The sequence below is a fragment of the Phoxinus phoxinus genome (genome assembly GCF_949152265.1).
Source record: "Phoxinus phoxinus genome assembly, chromosome: 11".
NCBI lineage: Eukaryota > Metazoa > Chordata > Actinopteri > Cypriniformes > Leuciscidae > Phoxinus > Phoxinus phoxinus.
The window spans coordinates 36,055,771-36,073,277 of NC_136886.1; the positions used below are offsets into that span (position 1 = coordinate 36,055,771).

The window sequence follows — 17,507 nt, forward strand, 5'->3', positions numbered from 1 at the left end:
TTGAAATATAATATTTTGTGACATTATAATTACTGTCACGTTTGATCAGTTTAATGCATCCTGATGAAAAAAAGTGTTGTAAAACTAACTAATACTTTGCAAGGCTGTAAAGCACATCCTTAGTTTTGTGTGTAATAGTTTGAATACTGAGAGACCTTATGGTGGAAAACATGAAACTATAATTTGCAATGTTTTAAATTGAAAATGTTGATTTGACGTACATAGTATTTGTAAATAATAAACTGTTTTTCAGTTTGTCTTGAGAAGTCGTTCTCATGAATTTTATTCAGATGTTTCTCATTTGTGATCCTGATTTTCGCTCCTTTTTCTATCCAGAAATATAACATCCGGTGTCGGAGTGTGTGAAGGGTGTGTGAATGTAGATGTGTTGAAGGTATATGTGGACCACACATCACGTTTGAATGTCTCACTTATTCTTTTGGCCTTTCTATTCTTCTTCCTTCCCTCCCTCCCTCTCTCTCTATCTCTCTCTCTCACACACACACACACACACACACACACACACACACACACACACACACACACACACACACACACTCTCGCTCTCTGTCTCGGAGAGCATTACTCCGTCTGAACTTGCCTAAACCCTCGTGGTCACACCTCTTGAAAAGGTTTTGTTTCCTCTGTCAATTGGTATTCAGCCCAGGTCACATGCACACACACACACACACACCGTTTTCATTTTAATTTGCACCTGTTGTGCAGTTGTCCAGGAGGCAAGTGCAGACCAGTGGATTAGCCAAAGATCATGTTAGGAACAGATATGCCTAGTGTAATCTGTGTGTCCACAGGGGAATGTTAATATAGACTGAGCTGTGTGTGTGTGTGTGTGTGTGTGTGTGTGTGTGTGTGTGTGTGTGTCCACTTGCTCTAACTAAATTTAAACAATCCACAAATAAAGTTCTCAATTATGTATAAAAATGTCGGTGAGATCATAATAATTGTGTGTTATAATCTGTAATATTGATCATGTGTGTTGTTTCTCCACAGTGTTGGACTTTGAGAACGTTGTAGAATCGGGATCGGAGACTGAAGAAGAAGACAGACTCCTGGTGTCGGAGGAGGGGAGTCCCATCAGCCCTGTCAATCATGAGTCCGTGGCCCCGCCCTCCCCTACCCTGGGACACGCCCTACTGAGGAAGACTGTGGATGATGAAGATGATATGAAGGACAGCGGAATAGAGAACCTTTGGAACGAAAACGACTTGCTGAGTGCGTCAGTCGACGGAACCGGTGAGCTCCGCCCTCTTTTTTCATTTCAAAAACACACCCCTTATGTTGAAGACACACCCCCATGTTCTCTTAGACACGCCCATGTTCTCTTAGACACGCCCATGTTCTCTTAGACACTCCCCTGTTCTCTTAGACACGCTTCATGTTCTCTTAGACACGCCCCTGTTCTCTTAGACACGCCCATTAAAGACGCACCCCCTGTTATCTTAGACACGGCCCCTGTTCTCTTAGACACTCCCCATGTTCTCTTAGACACGCCCCTGTTCTCTTAGACACGCCCCAGTTCTCTCAACCTCCAGTGCATCGTTTTCTAAAACACTCCCCTTCCATTGAAGACACCCCCCCTGTTATCTTAGACACGCCCACTGTTCTCTTAGACACTCCCCCTGTTCTCTTAGACACGCCCCTGTTCTCTCAACCTCCAGTGCATTGTTTTCTAAAACACTCCCCTTCCATTGAAGACACACCCCCTGTTATCTTAGACACGCCCCCTTTTCTCTTAGACACCCCCCTGTTATCTTAGACACGCCCCCTGTTCTCTTAGACACCCCCCTGTTATCTTAGACACGCCCCCTGTTCTCTTAGACACCCCCCTGTTATCTTAGACACGCCCCCTGTTCTCTTAGACACTCCCCCTGTTCTCTTAGACACCCCCTGTTATCTTAGACACGCCCCTCTAATAGATTTGATGCTGAAACCTGCTCTCAGCCTCCAGTGCATCGTTTTCTAAAACACTCCCCTTCCAGTGAAGACACACCCCCCTGTGATATTTGACACGCCCCTGTTCTCTAAGACACGCCCCTCTGCTAGATATGGTGCTGAAACCTGCTCTCAGCCTCCAGTTCCTCTTTAATTATGGCGTGTGTTTGTGTCTGTAATCGCTGGGTTTGTGGTAATTGCGTTGCGCCGCTGTAAACGCGCTCCCGGTTTCCTCCTGCAAGCATCACTGGTGCAGTCAGAGACGCAGAGAGATAAATACTCTTAATGAGGGAGAGAGGTAATCATTAAGGGAGGCCAGGCTGCTGCTCAAGTCATTAAGAATCTTAAATGAAATTTTTATTTTTATGATAGCCATTTACATGTGTAATAAGAGTCAATGATTCTTAGAAGCGTATGACAGAAACATAGGAGTGTGAGAGCCCATGGAAGACAGACCATCTAAATGAGCACTTCTTCGCTATTCATTTCTGCTAATGAACTAGCTGTGCACGAGCCGAGAGAAAGAGGGGGCGTCCGGGAGGCTACACATTTAATACGCCCCAAAAAAAGAAAAGAAGAGCCTGGGTTGTGGCGTTAGGAACTGATGTTCCTCAGTCGAGCAGACGCTTCATTATTTACCGCCGCCGATGCGCTCTCCGGAGAAGCCGTGTGTCCCTGAGTCTGATCCGGAGAAGCCGTGTGTTCCCTGAGTCTGATCCGGAGAAGCCGTGTGTTCCCTGAGTCTGATCCGGAGAAGCCGTGTGTCCCTGAGTCTGATCCGGAGAAGCCGTGTGTTCCCTGAGTCTGATCCGGAGAAGCCGTGTGTTCCCTGAGTCTGATCCGGAGAAGCCGTGTGTCCCTGAGTCTGATCCGGAGAAGCCGTGTGTTCCCTGAGTCTGATCCGGAGAAGCCGTGTGTTCCCTGAGTCTGATCCGGAGAAGCTGTGTGTTCCCTGAGTCTGATCCGGAGAAGCTGTGTGTTCCCTGAGTCTGATCCGGGGGTTCCCAGCTCCTGTGGACTAGAGACCAGTTCCCGGACCTCCATCCCGGAGACACGAGGAGCACTGCACAAGATTTTCATTCATTTTATTTCATTTTTCTTAGATTTTTACGGAAGCCCTGAACCGCAACGTTAAAAAAAATAATAATATATATATATATATATATATATATGTAAAAAAAATTATAAAAATAAAAATAGTATGTGGAAAAAAAAAATCTGAATAAAAAAATTGTGACAATTTTTTTCTAGCATTTCGAGATTAAAGTCGAAATATTTCAAGATTAAAGTCTAAAGAGTTAAATTAAAAGTCTAAAGATTAAAGAGTAAAACATTTTTTTACAGATTTTTTTTTTTTTACGTTGCGATTCAGGGCTTCCGTAGATTTTAATAATCTTAAAAAAATATATAGATATATATGTCTATATAATATTTTTTTTGATTGAGTTTATTGATTTGAGTTATTTTAGTACTTCAACAAAAATTTAAATTTCCATAAGCCCCGCCCCCGGGGAACACTAGTCCATGTTGAGAAGAGGAAGAGTTGCTGTAGTCGAGTCAGCTCAAACTTTAGCATCCATCTTTTCACTCTGTGTGCATCTCTCAACAGTTCCTATACGAGCGGTTTATAGATTAGCATGACAGAATATGCTAATTGAAGATAGTTAACTCCACATCAGCAACATAAATTCATCAACTAACCTTTCAGAGACGTCCTGTTGCTTCTACATGTTGTCCTTCTTCTTGAGTCTCTCCATCTTTGTCTGACTCCGGTTTAACATTAAAGTCAGAACAGTTTCTGTAATTTTAGTGTGTGTGTGTGTGTGTGTGTGTGTGTGAGGTAATTGCAGCTGCTAACACACACAAGCTCTTGAAGCCCCGCCCTCTGCAGCAGCTCATTTGCATTTAAAGGGCCAGACACAAAACGGTGCGTTTTTGCTAAGCCTCAAAAACTTTAACATGCTATTTACAAGTTAGTATTTTGTATTTTATAGTATTTTGTGCTAAAACTTCACACACACACTCTGGGGACTTATTTTACATCTTGTGAAAAGGGCATTTAACCCCCCCCCTTTAAATAATAATTCATTTTACTATAAGAAACAGAAATTAGATTTCTAATGGTTTTAGATTTAGTTAATGATACTATCCTAGCCGCACAAGATATTATTATTATCATAATATTTAGAAACATTTTTTACTTTTCAGTTTTTATCTTAATTGTATTTAAAAATTTTGTAACTTTGTTGTGTTTTTGTCATTTTTATTAGATTTTTTAAAAATATGTATAGTTTTTATACATTTTTATTTAAATTGTAGTTTTAGCTATTTTAGTACTTCAACTAAATTTAATAATAATGATAATAACAAAATAATAATAATAATTATCGTGATAAATAAGTTTAAGTTTTTTTTATTTTTAACATTTGTCTTATTATAAGTAACATAAATTGTCTTTTTTATTAACGATAATCACCCCTCCGCACACTCGGTCCTGTATTCTGTATTCTGTATTCTGCAATAACGGGTTGTTTTCTCATATATCTGAATCTGAAGTGCAGTGTTAGAGTGGACTGACACTCAGTGATGTTGTTGTCATTATTTTCGGCATGATTCCACGAATGCTGTTGATAAAGCTTAACTCCTATTGAACCCGGAACATTCCTTTAATTTGATAAACCCTCATGGAGCCGGAATGTCTGTGATTCCGCTGTGTTGCAATTCCATGATGTGTGTGTGTGTGTGTGTGTGTGTGTGTGTGTGTGTGTGTGTGTGTGTGTGTGTGTGTGTGTGTGTGTGTGTGTGTGTGTGTGTGTGTGTGTGATAAAAACCACGGCCATGTTTCTGCGCTGCTGGGTGACGTTCATTAGAAGAAGCAAAAGTCTCTCTCTCTCTCTCTCTCTCTCTCTCTCTCTCTCTCTCTCTCTCTCTCTCTCTCTCTCTCTCTCTCTCTCTATCTCTCTCTCTCTCTCTCTCTCTCTCTTCTATGTTATCCTCTCTTCCTAAACGTGTGGGCATTTCCTCAATGTGTGTGTCTTGTCCAGCATTTGGTGCCGATGTGTCTGCTCTGGTACCTCGACTCATAGCTCAGTCCTGAGATAAGCTCTCTCTCTCTCTCTCTCTCTCTCTCTCTCTCTCTCTCTCTCTCTCTCTCTCTCTCTCTCTCTCTCAGATTCGGCCTTGACTCGCGCTCATCCCCCATAATGCCCTTCTCTAGTGTGTGTGTGTTATCACTGACGAGTCTTGAGGTGAATCACCTGGCCTCTTGTTAAAGAAGTATTAAAGAAGTAAATAGAGTCGATTTTGATTATATATTGATTATTAATTTTGTTGACTGAGCGTCAATACAGTAAATGATGGTGTTAATAACGCATGAGTGTGTTTGACAGGAGGTTCAGTAACACTGAAAACACAGACAGAGGATCTCAGAATAATGATATCGAAGTGTGTGTTTTCTGCATTTGTGTTCCTCGTGTTGTCAGTCGTTTAATTAGAGACTCAGTGTTTCGTGTCTGAGCCAGAGACGGATCAGTGAACTGAAGAAACTGTGTGTGTGTGTGTGTGTGTGTGTGTGTGTGTGTGTGTGTGTGTGTGTGTGTGTGTGTTTGCTTGTTCAGGTGGATGGAACATTCTTGAGCTGAGTTTACTGTCTCTTGTTTCCCAGCGCGCTCGGCTCGTTCCTTTGCTGTGTGTGTGTGTGAGTGTGTGTGTGTGTGTTGTCAGTGCCAGATGCAGTGTGTCAGTGTGTTGATAGACTCTCTTCTGTGTGTCCCGTTCTCAGATGAACTGAAGGGAGATTATGACACTATGGGACCCGATGCCACTTCGCTGCCAGTTGAGAACGGTACAGGTGAGTCGCTCGACATTTTTAAAGAATCATAATAAAAATCATATTTTTTCTTTCAGAACTTTATTCTGCATATTAATTGTTATGAGATCTACACACACACACACACACACACACACACACACACAAACACGTGTCTACTCCGTGAGAAGCGCTGTCCGCTGTGTTTGAGATCTTCACACATACACACACACACACACACACACGTGTTTACTCCGTGTTTGAGATCTTCACACATACACACACACACACACACACACACACACACGCGTGTTTACTCCATGTTTGAGATCTTCACACACACACACACGCGTGTTTACTCCGTGTTTGAGATCTTCACACACACACACACACACACACACACACACACACACACATGTTTACTCCGTGTTTGAGATCTTCATACACATACACACACACACACGCGTGTTTACTCCGTGTTTGAGATCTACACACACACACACACACACACACACACACACACACACACACACACACACACACACAGTGTCTGAGCTGTCACTGCTGATGTACTTCAGGAGGAGGGATGTGTAGTTTTAATAAAGCTTTCTAATGTTAGACACACACTCCGGAGACACACACACACACACACACACACACACACAGCTCGAGCCGGCCCACGGTCTGGGAAGAGAACATTAGGAACTGTGGGACTTTACACGGCTCTCTTCTGCGAGCGCCAACTTCCAAATCGCATTTCAGGCCCAAATCTAATTTGTGTGTAAACTCGATTTGTTTAGATCATGTACGCCGCAGAACCCACGACCGCGCGCCGCTCACCGTGTTCACCCGTCGCTCACGCGTGTTCTCGCGGATGCTAGCGAGGCGTCGAGTAATGAGAGAGGAGGGAAATCATTTGCTCTGGGGTAAATAATGTTACAGGGCTGCCGGCTCTCTGACATTCTCAAGACATTTCTGACAGCGACACAGTCCAGCGGCTCGACCTTTGCTCAAACGAGACCATAAATGTTTACAGTCAGACAAACCTCTCGTGGAGTGTGTACCTCACACACGCTCGTCTAATTAAAAGGTAGCTTATAAAACTCTAACATGCGCTGTCTGTCTCACGAATACTGAACTTGTCAAAGCTCTTTATTCCCCGTTAGATCATATTCTGTTATATAATAACATGAACACCTCCAGTGTCCTGCATCTGCTCTCCTAGAGAATACTTATTACTCTTTATTTTACAATACGTTTGGAAGCTGATTCTTTTCTTAGCTCAGTTCTTTCATGTTTTCCTCAGATGATTCTCCTAAAAATCAAAACCGACCCAAATGATTCATAAGTACGTATCAATCCAAGGCACTCGAGAGTTGTTGTATATACATTACCTTAACTCTCGAGAGCTTGATCCGGTTTAGTTGTCATTCAGTGTAGAGCAATACATTGAATATATTCGGCTTGAGTTAATATTGAGATCGCGTACTTGTAATTTCTGACTTTGATATGTTGGTAAATCTGAGCACAACTGTTGAGATCTCTTCTTATTTGCTCTCTACCCCTTTGCATTGCTGTCTAGGAGAAACAGCTGAGGAATTAAACTTGAGATTTTTCTTTTTGTGAGCATTTTCATTCACTTTTTTAAATGCTTAAAGAAATACATTTTCACATATAAAATCTCTCTCATTTTTAAATCTGAATCCGCCTAGTTAGGAGTTTGATTAGAGAACTGGGAAGCGATGTTGGGATTACGACATACATCCGTTCTGCTCCGTGTCTGATTGCCTCTAATACATTTAAAAGTAGAAAAAGGGTTTATCGTTAAAAGCTTTCCCACAATTCGAATGGTTCTCCCGTTAGATTAAGTCATATTTCTTATTTTAGTGGCCATTAGGTGGCTAGATACGGCAGTAATTTAGACATATCCCTCCCAGAACGTTTCTCTAATGTTCCTGCGTTCTTCTATCACAGATGCTGCCGCATGTTTCCATCACCTTTCAATGCTCTGTGTTTCTCACATGGATGCAGGATTTATTTAAAGGCTTTCTCTCTCTGTGTGTGTGTGTGTGTGTCTCTAGTGAAGAGCGTCCACTGCGCCACTGAGTTTGAGGATTTCTTCGGGAAGCGTAAACTGGTGGACAGTGAAAGCCATGTGGTCAGCATTGCCGAATACCTCCAGAGAGGAGACACAGCCATCATCTACCCCGAGGCTCCCGAGGAACTGTCCCGTCCCGGCTCGCCACGCCCGAGGCCCACGGACACGAGGAGAACGGTGAGAACGCGGCCAGCTGTCGTCTGAGTGTTTACCTTCAGCTGTCCGAGTGGTGAAACCATGAACCCTAAAGCTCCCGTCCCGAGGGCGTTACGCCGCATACCTCTCTTATGAAGAACGTGTGAAGAATTAGACGTGCGAGCCACCAGAAGCCATTACAATGGAGAGAACACAACTGGCCCCGATCGCACCGCGTTCACGTCTAACCCACCGTAAACAACTGCTTTTAGCCCGTTCGGGTTCGCAGAAACAGTCCAAAGAAGTCAAAGTTAATTCTGTGTTTACCATCTGGTTATTTCAGAGTGTGTGTTCTCAAGCTCCAGACACTGGTGTGTGTAAATGAACGTCCAGAACACATTAAAGTTTCTGTTCTCTGTTAGAACGGTGTCGTGTTAGCGGCCGCTAAGGTAATAACTAATGATCTTTACAACGGAAGTGAATCCATCAAAACTAACTTTATCTGGACAATAACTTTATTCTAGATCTGCTGTAAAGCCTAAACACTGTTACTGTAATCTCTGTTATCACTGTAAAGATGCTGTGAAACTCTATATTTTTAAAGTGCTGTATAGATGAAGCTGACTTGACTTCTGCTTCAAGACCCTTATTTAACTTTGGATGTCAAGTGGCGACCCCACACTGCATGAAAATATTGGCTAAATTTAATGTTAACATAAACTGCATAGAACCAACAATGTGCAAAATATTATATTTTTTTTTTTCTAAATTAATGCATCTACAGAGCAGGGTGGCCGAAACAATTCTCATATTTTATAATTCTTTCTTCTTCTTTTTTTAAACAATATTTACTGAAAATATGCATTATCCACTTTGGAACTGACACTACCACTTTTTTACTTTTTTTTTTTTTAATTGGCTGCAGTTATTGGCCAATGCCAATCATCTTATAATTGGCCAAATATAATCCAAATTAATTGGCCTGGCTGACATATCTGTCTATCACTAGTTCGTTCTCATATAAAGAGTGGAAAAGAGCGTGTTACATTTCTTCCATCACATAAAGCCCATGAGCAAAACTCAGCGAATCGTGTGAATTTCGAGTGCACTTACTGTGAGTGTGTGTCCATGCATTGGCGTGAGTGTGTGTACGGGTGGCAGTGCCAACCTTGACGATGGCACACAGCGGAGCAGATTGTGCAGATACCTCCTCATACCAGTCTGGGCACAGCGCCCATTCGCTGCCATTGATTTGCTGACCTTTTGGCCCGTTGCCCCTCTCTCTCTTTCTGCAGACCTGCCACCTGGAACTCCAGATGCTTTCGCCCAACTGTTGACCTGCCCCTACTGCGACCGGGGCTACAAACGCTTGACTTCCCTAAAGGAACACATCAAGTACCGGCACGAGAAAAACGAGGAGAACTTCGCCTGCCCTCTGTGTAGCTACACGTTTGCTTACCGCACTCAGCTGGAGAGACATATGGCCACACACAAGCCGGGCCGAGACCAGGTGAGCCCAGCTTCATCCCTCTCGAGCTCTACATCTAATGTGCCGTATTCCCTCTGAGAAAAGATATCATTTTGATTGGCAATCATTATTAATTTTTCATGGCATTTTGAAGATGCAGATCTTTTAATGGTTATAGCCTTAATTGAGGTCTAAATGGTTTTTTGATGGCCTGCTCTGATATGATTCTGCAAGTCTTATATTCACGATCGAATGACTATGTTAATTTGCAATTTAGAAATTGTATCCGCTCTTTAGGTTTTCTTTTTTATGTTCTTTAAAAATCAGTTTCTCCGCGGTGACAGAGTAACACATCATAATTTCCATGCGCGTAAATGATAAACGCAAGTCAAGCACTCAGCGTTTTATCTCTTAACAATCTGTTGAAGCATTATTTACACACATTATATGGGTTGTTGTGGCGGCTGTTGCGTTCCCCTGTGTAAAGAGGTAGATACACTGGGTGTCTTCTGGCGGATACAGCAGGTCAGTGGCAAACAATGTAAAATGAGTCTCCGGAGACTAAGCTACTTCAAACTTATCTTCACAAGTGTAGTGTGGCATCATCATCTGAGCCGGGGTACTCTTTTATCTCTCAGACATGACGTTATTACTAGAACAGAATGATTTGATACACGATGAGCTGCCAACTTCTTCACCTGATGCCACGGCCGCTCAAAACATAAACAGATGGCCCATTCTGCACCCGTGACCTCTCTAATCCACAAATTACTTCCTATTTGTTGGTCTTTGTTTGTGTGCTTCATCTTGAAAGACTTTCCCGTGGAAAATTAGCTGTTGTCTGAAAACCTGAAATCCATTGAAATCAGTCCGAACGTTCAGGATATACACTAGAGCGTCTAGTCTACCGATAAAGCAGATTTTTACTTACTATGCATGACAAATATGCAAATACCCAATCAAATGCTCCGCCCACATCGTGCTTGACACACTTGTGAGCGCGACAGTATCACACCGGGTGGAAAACTCCCTCTTCTCTCGCTGCTGCCAGTCACAATTAGACCGGCGGAGTGACTGTATCATATCGAGGGTAATGGCAGGACTAAACCCTGCCTCCATCCTCAGAGGGAAGGTGGGGGGCGTAAAGCAGCTGTTGCTGTTTGTTTATGCGACTCAGCAACATATGAGCGAATGGTGGGGTCCCTCCCCGGCGTGGGCCGCACGGCTCCCCGCTTGATGTTTGAAGGTTGCCGCTGTTTGAACAATCCTCCCTGTGTCCTGTGCTTTATGCCATCTGTCTCCAGTGGAATGCGGGCCTCTCTCTCCCCACCAGTTGTCGGAGCCGATCATGGGCGGCGCTCACAGGCCTTTTGTGTTCCTCTGCCCGTTCGACATACTCACCTCCCACTCTGAATTAATTGTGCTCGCCTGGTGTGCTCTCCGCTTCTCCGCACTGACGCCCGTATTGTTGTTGTTGTTGTTATTGTTATTATATTTTGATTTTCGAGGCTCTGCTTTGAATTGCAAATGCGAGGGGTGCAGCGTTCATGTTCTACCTTTGAACAGCAAATGAAGTGCCTGCCTACAAGCCGCATTCACGCATTATTAAAGAGACGTTTGAAGCCTTTAAACAGTCTACAAATTTGCGTCCCAATTACGAAATTGCAACATTTATGTGAGCCCACCTTTTTGCGTAATGAACTCTTTGCTCAGGTATCTGAAGGATGTGTTGGTTAAATATGCAAGATTTATTTGGAACGATTATGCTAAATTAGATGAAGTGGATCATTTATGCCTCCCTAATGAGGAAAAAAGTCTTGGAAATAGGATTTTTTTGTTCTTTTTTTTTCGCTGCCAATGCAGCGTTTCTGGCTCTAGAGTCAGGAAATGAAAAGGTATGAGATCCCCTGTTATCGCTGCTCAAATGCACCCAAGCAAAGCAAGATGATGCTTTGCAAAGGGAGCCATTTGGCCCGTGGTGAAATTATTCACTGAAATCTTGCCTGTTGTGTGTGATTGTGTGTTTGTGCAAAAGAAGCTCATGTGAATATTTTCTCGTCCACAGCACCAGATTCTCAACCAGGGCTCTGGCAACCGCAAGTTCAAATGCACTGAATGTGGCAAGGCCTTCAAATACAAACACCATCTAAAGGAGCACCTGCGGATACACAGTGGTACGTCCTTTTCTTTCTTTCATTACCCATTGCCTTCGTTAAGAATGTTTTGATTCTAGATCAGAATGAATTGGTTGTTTGTTTGTTTTGTCCCAGCCAACTCTTCATGAGAAGTTTGATTAGATGACTCATTACTTTGAAATCAGTGCAATCTCTCACTTCTCTGCCTTTCTTCACTGTAGGTGAGAAGCCATACGAATGTCCAAACTGCAAGAAGCGATTCTCACACTCCGGATCCTACAGTTCACACATAAGCAGCAAGAAATGCATCGGACTGATCGCCATCAACGGCAGAGTGAGGAACAACCTGAAGACGGGTTCATCTCCAACCTCTGCATCTTCCTCCCCCACAAACACTGCCATTTCACAGCTACGGCACAAACTGGAGAACGGCAAACCGCTCGGCCTGCAAGACCAGTCCAACCACCTCAACATCAAATCTGAACCACTGGACTTCAACGACTATAAGCTAATGATGGCCTCTCACGGCTACGGTACGGGCAGCCCGTTCCTGAACGGGGGTATTAGGGGAGGCAGTCCACTGGGATTTCATAACTCCCAGAGTCCCCTTCAACACCTGGGCATGAGTATGGAGGCACAAATGCTGGGATACCCATCACTGGGAAACAACCTGAGCGAGGTACAGAAAGTGCTGCAGATCGTGGACAACACGGTTTGTCGACAAAAGATGGACTGCAAGCCAGAGGAGATCTCCAAGTTGAAGGCGTACATGAAGGAGTTGGGTTCCCACATAGAGGAACAGAAGCAAGGACTCGCCTCTCATGGTGGACCCCAAAACACTCTTCCACTCATCAGCCACAACGGAGCCACCAAGAGCATCATAGACTACACGCTTGAGAAGGTCAACGAAGCCAAAGCCTGCCTTCAGAGCTTGACTAACGACTCTAAGAGGCAAATTAGCAATATCAAGAAAGAGAAGGCGAATCATATGCTAGATTTAGGTATAGAGGACAAATCGCATGAGAATAATAATCTAATGTTTACACCGTTTTCCTGCCAATATTGCAAAGAGACCTTTCCTGGTCCCATTCCCCTGCACCAGCATGAGCGTTACCTTTGCAAGATGAATGAGGAAATAAAAGCAGTGCTTCAGCCCGCCCAGAACGCCACGACCAACAAAAGCTATTTTGCTGAGAAGCATGGCCTTTTGCACCACGATAAGGCCATGAACGGCCCGATCAGTCCCTACAAGGACCACATGTCAGTGCTGAAAGCTTATTTCGCCATGAACATGGAGCCCAACTCTGACGAACTACTGAAAATCTCCATAGCGGTCGGCCTCCCGCAGGAGTTCGTGAAAGAGTGGTTTGAGCAAAGGAAAGTCTTTCAGTATGCTAATTCCAGGACTCCTCCTTTAGATAGGAACCACGTGGAGTCTGGTCATCCGGTCTCCGCTCACACACCCACTAAAGACTCGTTAGGAATCCGCTCTCCGATGTCCCTGGTCAAAGGCACTGACCGTATCACATCCCCGTCCATCCCTGAGCTTCACAACAACTGCGACACCACACTCAGGCTCTCCAAATCCTCCCAGTTCTCCAACCACAAGCATCTGGGGGGTAAGCTGGACCACTCCAGAAGCAACACTCCATCTCCTCTTAACTTGTCGTCCGCCTCCTCCAAAAACTCCCACACTAGCTCTTACACGCCCAACAGCTTCACCTCCGAGGACCTGCAGGCCGAGCCTCTCGACCTCTCGTTGCCAAAGCTCATGAAGGAGCCAAAGCACATCTTGACTGTGAAAAGCCGACCCAAGCTGAGCATCACCCCGACTGACCACAACCACGTCATGATGCCCCGCGAACACGTGGACGAGCCGCTCAACCTGGCGTATCTCTCTAAGAAGGAGTTCGGCAGCCCTAATGCACACAGCAACCTGGACAAAAGCTCAAGCCCCATGTTTGGTTTGAACCCCTTCTCCGGCAAACCCCTATACACGTCTTTGCCTCCCCAAAGCGCATTTCCACCCCCTACGTTCATGCCACCGGTGCAGGCCAGTCTCCCAGGACTGAGACCCTATCCCAGTCTCGACCAGATCAGCTTCTTGCCACACATGGCCTACACATACGCGGCAGGAGCGGCCAGCTTTGCAGAGATGCAACAGAGGAGAAAATACCAGCGGAAGCCAGGATTCCAGGTAAATACCAGACTCGCTCCTACTAAACCCTCAGGCCTTGTGTTTCTTTTTTCTAGCCCTCTGGTGAGTGGCGCTCGGCTTCATTCAGACACTAATTAAAAGCCACTCAGACAGAGAGAGAGAGTTAGAGAGGGGAGCTCACCTCACGCCCAGTGGCGTATGAGGCAGTGAGAGAGAGCCGTGGCTTCTGTGGTAGACGTCAATGCCTCGAGTGCCGAGCGCCGGCTCTTTTAGTGGCGACGGCTGTGTTGAGTGCCTCGCTCGAGATACCGAGAGCAGAAAACGTCAAAGAGGCAGGTGTTCGGATGCGCCCGTGGCACTTCTGCTCTTTTCCCCGTCTCAGGTGTCAGTGAATATAACACATATCTCTTTATTTCTAACCCTCTTTTTAATTTTGCTCCTTTCCCCTCCTTATATTTCTACAGCAAGAAAAGCTCAAATGAGTTTGAGCATAAAGATTAATAATGCACACTCCCCATGTTCATTACAGCTCAGCGCTGAGGGCTGTTTAACATCGGGGAAACCATTCTGATAAAAAAGTATTAATAATGTTTCCTATTCTAAGTTATTAAATTAGATTTAAAAAATACAGCTAAGGGCATTTAGCTCAAATTGATTGCGGAACGATAGCGCAGGGCTTTTTAAAAGAGAGTGCGTGGAAGTATTGTCAGTCCAATGCCGGCTGTCCTTAATGAGGGCATCGTCGCTGCGGTTCTGGCCATTTTCTGCCCCTCTTGATTTAATCATTACCGTTTGAAATTAGAGGACTGTGGCAATATTCCCTACTAAGACTCTCTTCTTATTATTAGCTTCTAATGTAATAATATTTTTTCCCCATTAATTTAAGTTTAAGCCTATCGGGGTAATCTCAGCTCAGATAAATACTGCGCTAACACCCTTTCATGTATGAAATTAAACCAAATTTGAATGCAAATATATGGAATAAGGTGTGATTAAGAAGAGAGAAAGGCCTCATTTGCAATATCCTGCCTTTACATGTTTTTTTTCTTTCAGGTCACAAACATTTTAATGTTAATTCTTAAGACTTCTACTCCAGTTTTAGCTGAGAAATGCATATTGTATTCATATTAAAATGTGAAATAGGAATCACTTTATGTAAAACATATATGTAAAAGACAATTAAATGCATAAATAGATGAAACAAGGAAGTTCTCTGTTGATCTATTCTGCGGTTTACACATTTTTTTTTATTTATTAAGCTGTATAATAGATTCTCAGATTTTTTTTTTTTTTACAGTTTAACATCAACAGTTTTCATTAGAAATAATCATTAAACATACAAATAAATGATATTGTTAGATCATGTTGTTTTATTATATTAATTATATGATATTATATTATACAGGTGAATCTCTTTTTCAAGATTAATACATTAAAAAATAATTTATTTCAGTAATTCAACTTAAAAGGTGAAACTAATATATTATATTCATTACACTCTAAAAAATGCTGGGTTGTTTCAACCCAATTTGGGGTAAAATATGGACAAACCCAGCCGTTGGGTTGAATTTTTAAATTAAATTTTTAACCCAACGTTTGGGTTTGTCCATATTTGACCCAAAATTGTGTTGAAACAACCCAGCATTTTTTAGAGTGTACATGCAAAGTGAGATATTTCAATCCTTTATTTGTTATAATGTTGATGATTATGTCTTACAGTTATGAAAACCTTTTCAGAATATTCTAATTTTGAATTTGGTTTTTTTATAAGCTGTAAGCCATAATCATCAAAATTATAACAAATAAAGGCTTGAAATATCTCACTTTGCTTGTAATGAGTCTATATAATATATTAGTTTCACCTTTAAGGTTGACTTACTGAAATAAATTAACTTTTGCACCATATTCTAATTTTTCGAGTTTCACCTGCATTACAGCAGCACGTTTTTTTTTTTTCATGTTTGTTGTATTTTAATGCTTATTAATATGTGCTTGTATTGTTGTTGCACCATGGAGTGAAAATAGTACAGTTTAACATCAACAGTTTTCATCATAAGAATAGAAACACATTGTATAATCTCGCTGTGTATTATATGATATGTACATTGTGCTGAGTGCTGCCAGTAGAGCTGCCACTGAAGTGAAGGGTCTGCCGTGTCTCCGCAGAGCGAGCTCCTCGACGGGCCGGCTGATTATCTGAGCGGTCTCGACGACATGGCCGACCCCGAGGCCTGTCTGTCCAGGAAGAAGATTAAGAAAACAGAAAGTGGTATGTACGCGTGTGACCTTTGCGACAAAACATTCCAGAAGAGCAGTTCCCTCCTCAGACACAAATATGAACACACAGGTATATATACTGTTCTAGACACCATCATTTAATAACTGTCTGTCTAACTCAGAATATTCACGCTGCTTCTTGCTTTCCTTCTTTCGCTCTGTCTTTTTCCACTACTTTAATCATCTTTTATTTTATTTCCTTTTTAAGTAAAAAAACTAACATGTTTCTCTCCTGTTGACAGTCAGTGAGAGTATTTGTAAATGTAATTAATGTGGCAAAACATCACAGTGACTTTGCACTAAATTAAGACAATAATAGAGCAAAATTATACAGTTAGAAAAAACAAAGCAACAGAACGCTGGACTGAGTAATCTCTGGAACTGAAGCTGGTGGAATATCTGAGCATGAACCTTCATTTTCACTGTTAGTCAAGAATACATTCACTTTCACAACACACTTTTATTTTCCTTTGACACGTTTTTTTGGACGAATGTACGAACAGGAAAAATTATGTGGAATAAATTGGCAGCATTTTTTGAAAAACTTCAGTGTGAAAATTTGGTCATTTAAAAAATCTTGACACTTATTTAATTGTTTGTTTGATGATCACTGGACATGAATGCTATACTTCACACATGTATGCACTATGTTAAGTATTACACAGAAAAGTGCAACAATATATTTGTATATATCTATATATCTATTTTACATTATAGTTCTAAAAATTGCTTTGAACAGAACTAGAAAACCAGAGAAATTATGATACAATTTTGAAATGCAATGTGTGCAGTAGTTTTTTTTTTTAAACGTAAATTATTTTCAAAATAAATCCATTTGTAAAAGAAAACAGATTTTGCATGGGTTATGTTAAAACCGTGAGATGTGTGTTTGTGCATATTCAGATAAAACTGCATATGGTTAAAAACACAATGATTTAAATGAAAGAAACGTGTGTTGAGACACTTTCTCTCTTGAGCCGTGTCAATAAACCAGTGGAATAAAAGTGCATTAGAGGAGGAGAGTAACTGCACACAGACACACACACACACACACACACACGCACGCACGCACCCATGCACGCTCGCACACACACAGTTTCTTTCTCTTGCATCACCGTTTACAGTCAGTCTGGAAGGACATGGGAATGAATCCATTGACTTGAATACATGTGTTTCCTCTCTTTCTTTCTTTCTCTCTCTCTCTCTCTCTCTCTCTCTCTCTCTCTCTCTCTCTCTCCCCTGTTTGCGGTCAGCTCTTGTTATATTACAGTAGTTTTTCTGCCTTTAATATTTAATATGCATTTAGATATTTAAGTATTTGCTCTTATTTATTTTTCCATCATGTAACTATCATAAGGTTAGATTTTAAATGTCTAATGCAACCGGTAAATAGTAAAAGTTATAAAAGAAAAGGTGAAAATACTCAAGACATGTTTTCACTTAGAAATCAAAAGCAAGTTAATTTTCATTTATAT

General features: G+C 42.3%; 1 protein-coding gene across 1 annotated transcript in view; it reads left to right on the plus strand.

The window, feature by feature from the left end:
- The first annotated feature begins 1,043 nt into the window (after positions 1–1,043).
- zeb2b (zinc finger E-box binding homeobox 2b) overlaps positions 1,044–17,507 on the plus strand; it is a 20,493-nt gene continuing 4,029 nt past the window's right edge. Inside the window, 8 exon segments of the mRNA XM_079629372.1 lie at positions 1,044–1,254; positions 5,735–5,803; positions 7,843–7,988; positions 7,991–8,036; positions 9,290–9,504; positions 11,528–11,636; positions 11,819–13,794; positions 15,922–16,102. Of these exon segments, the coding sequence (XP_079485498.1) occupies positions 1,185–1,254; positions 5,735–5,803; positions 7,843–7,988; positions 7,991–8,036; positions 9,290–9,504; positions 11,528–11,636; positions 11,819–13,794; positions 15,922–16,102 (2,812 nt within the window). The 5' untranslated portion in view covers positions 1,044–1,184.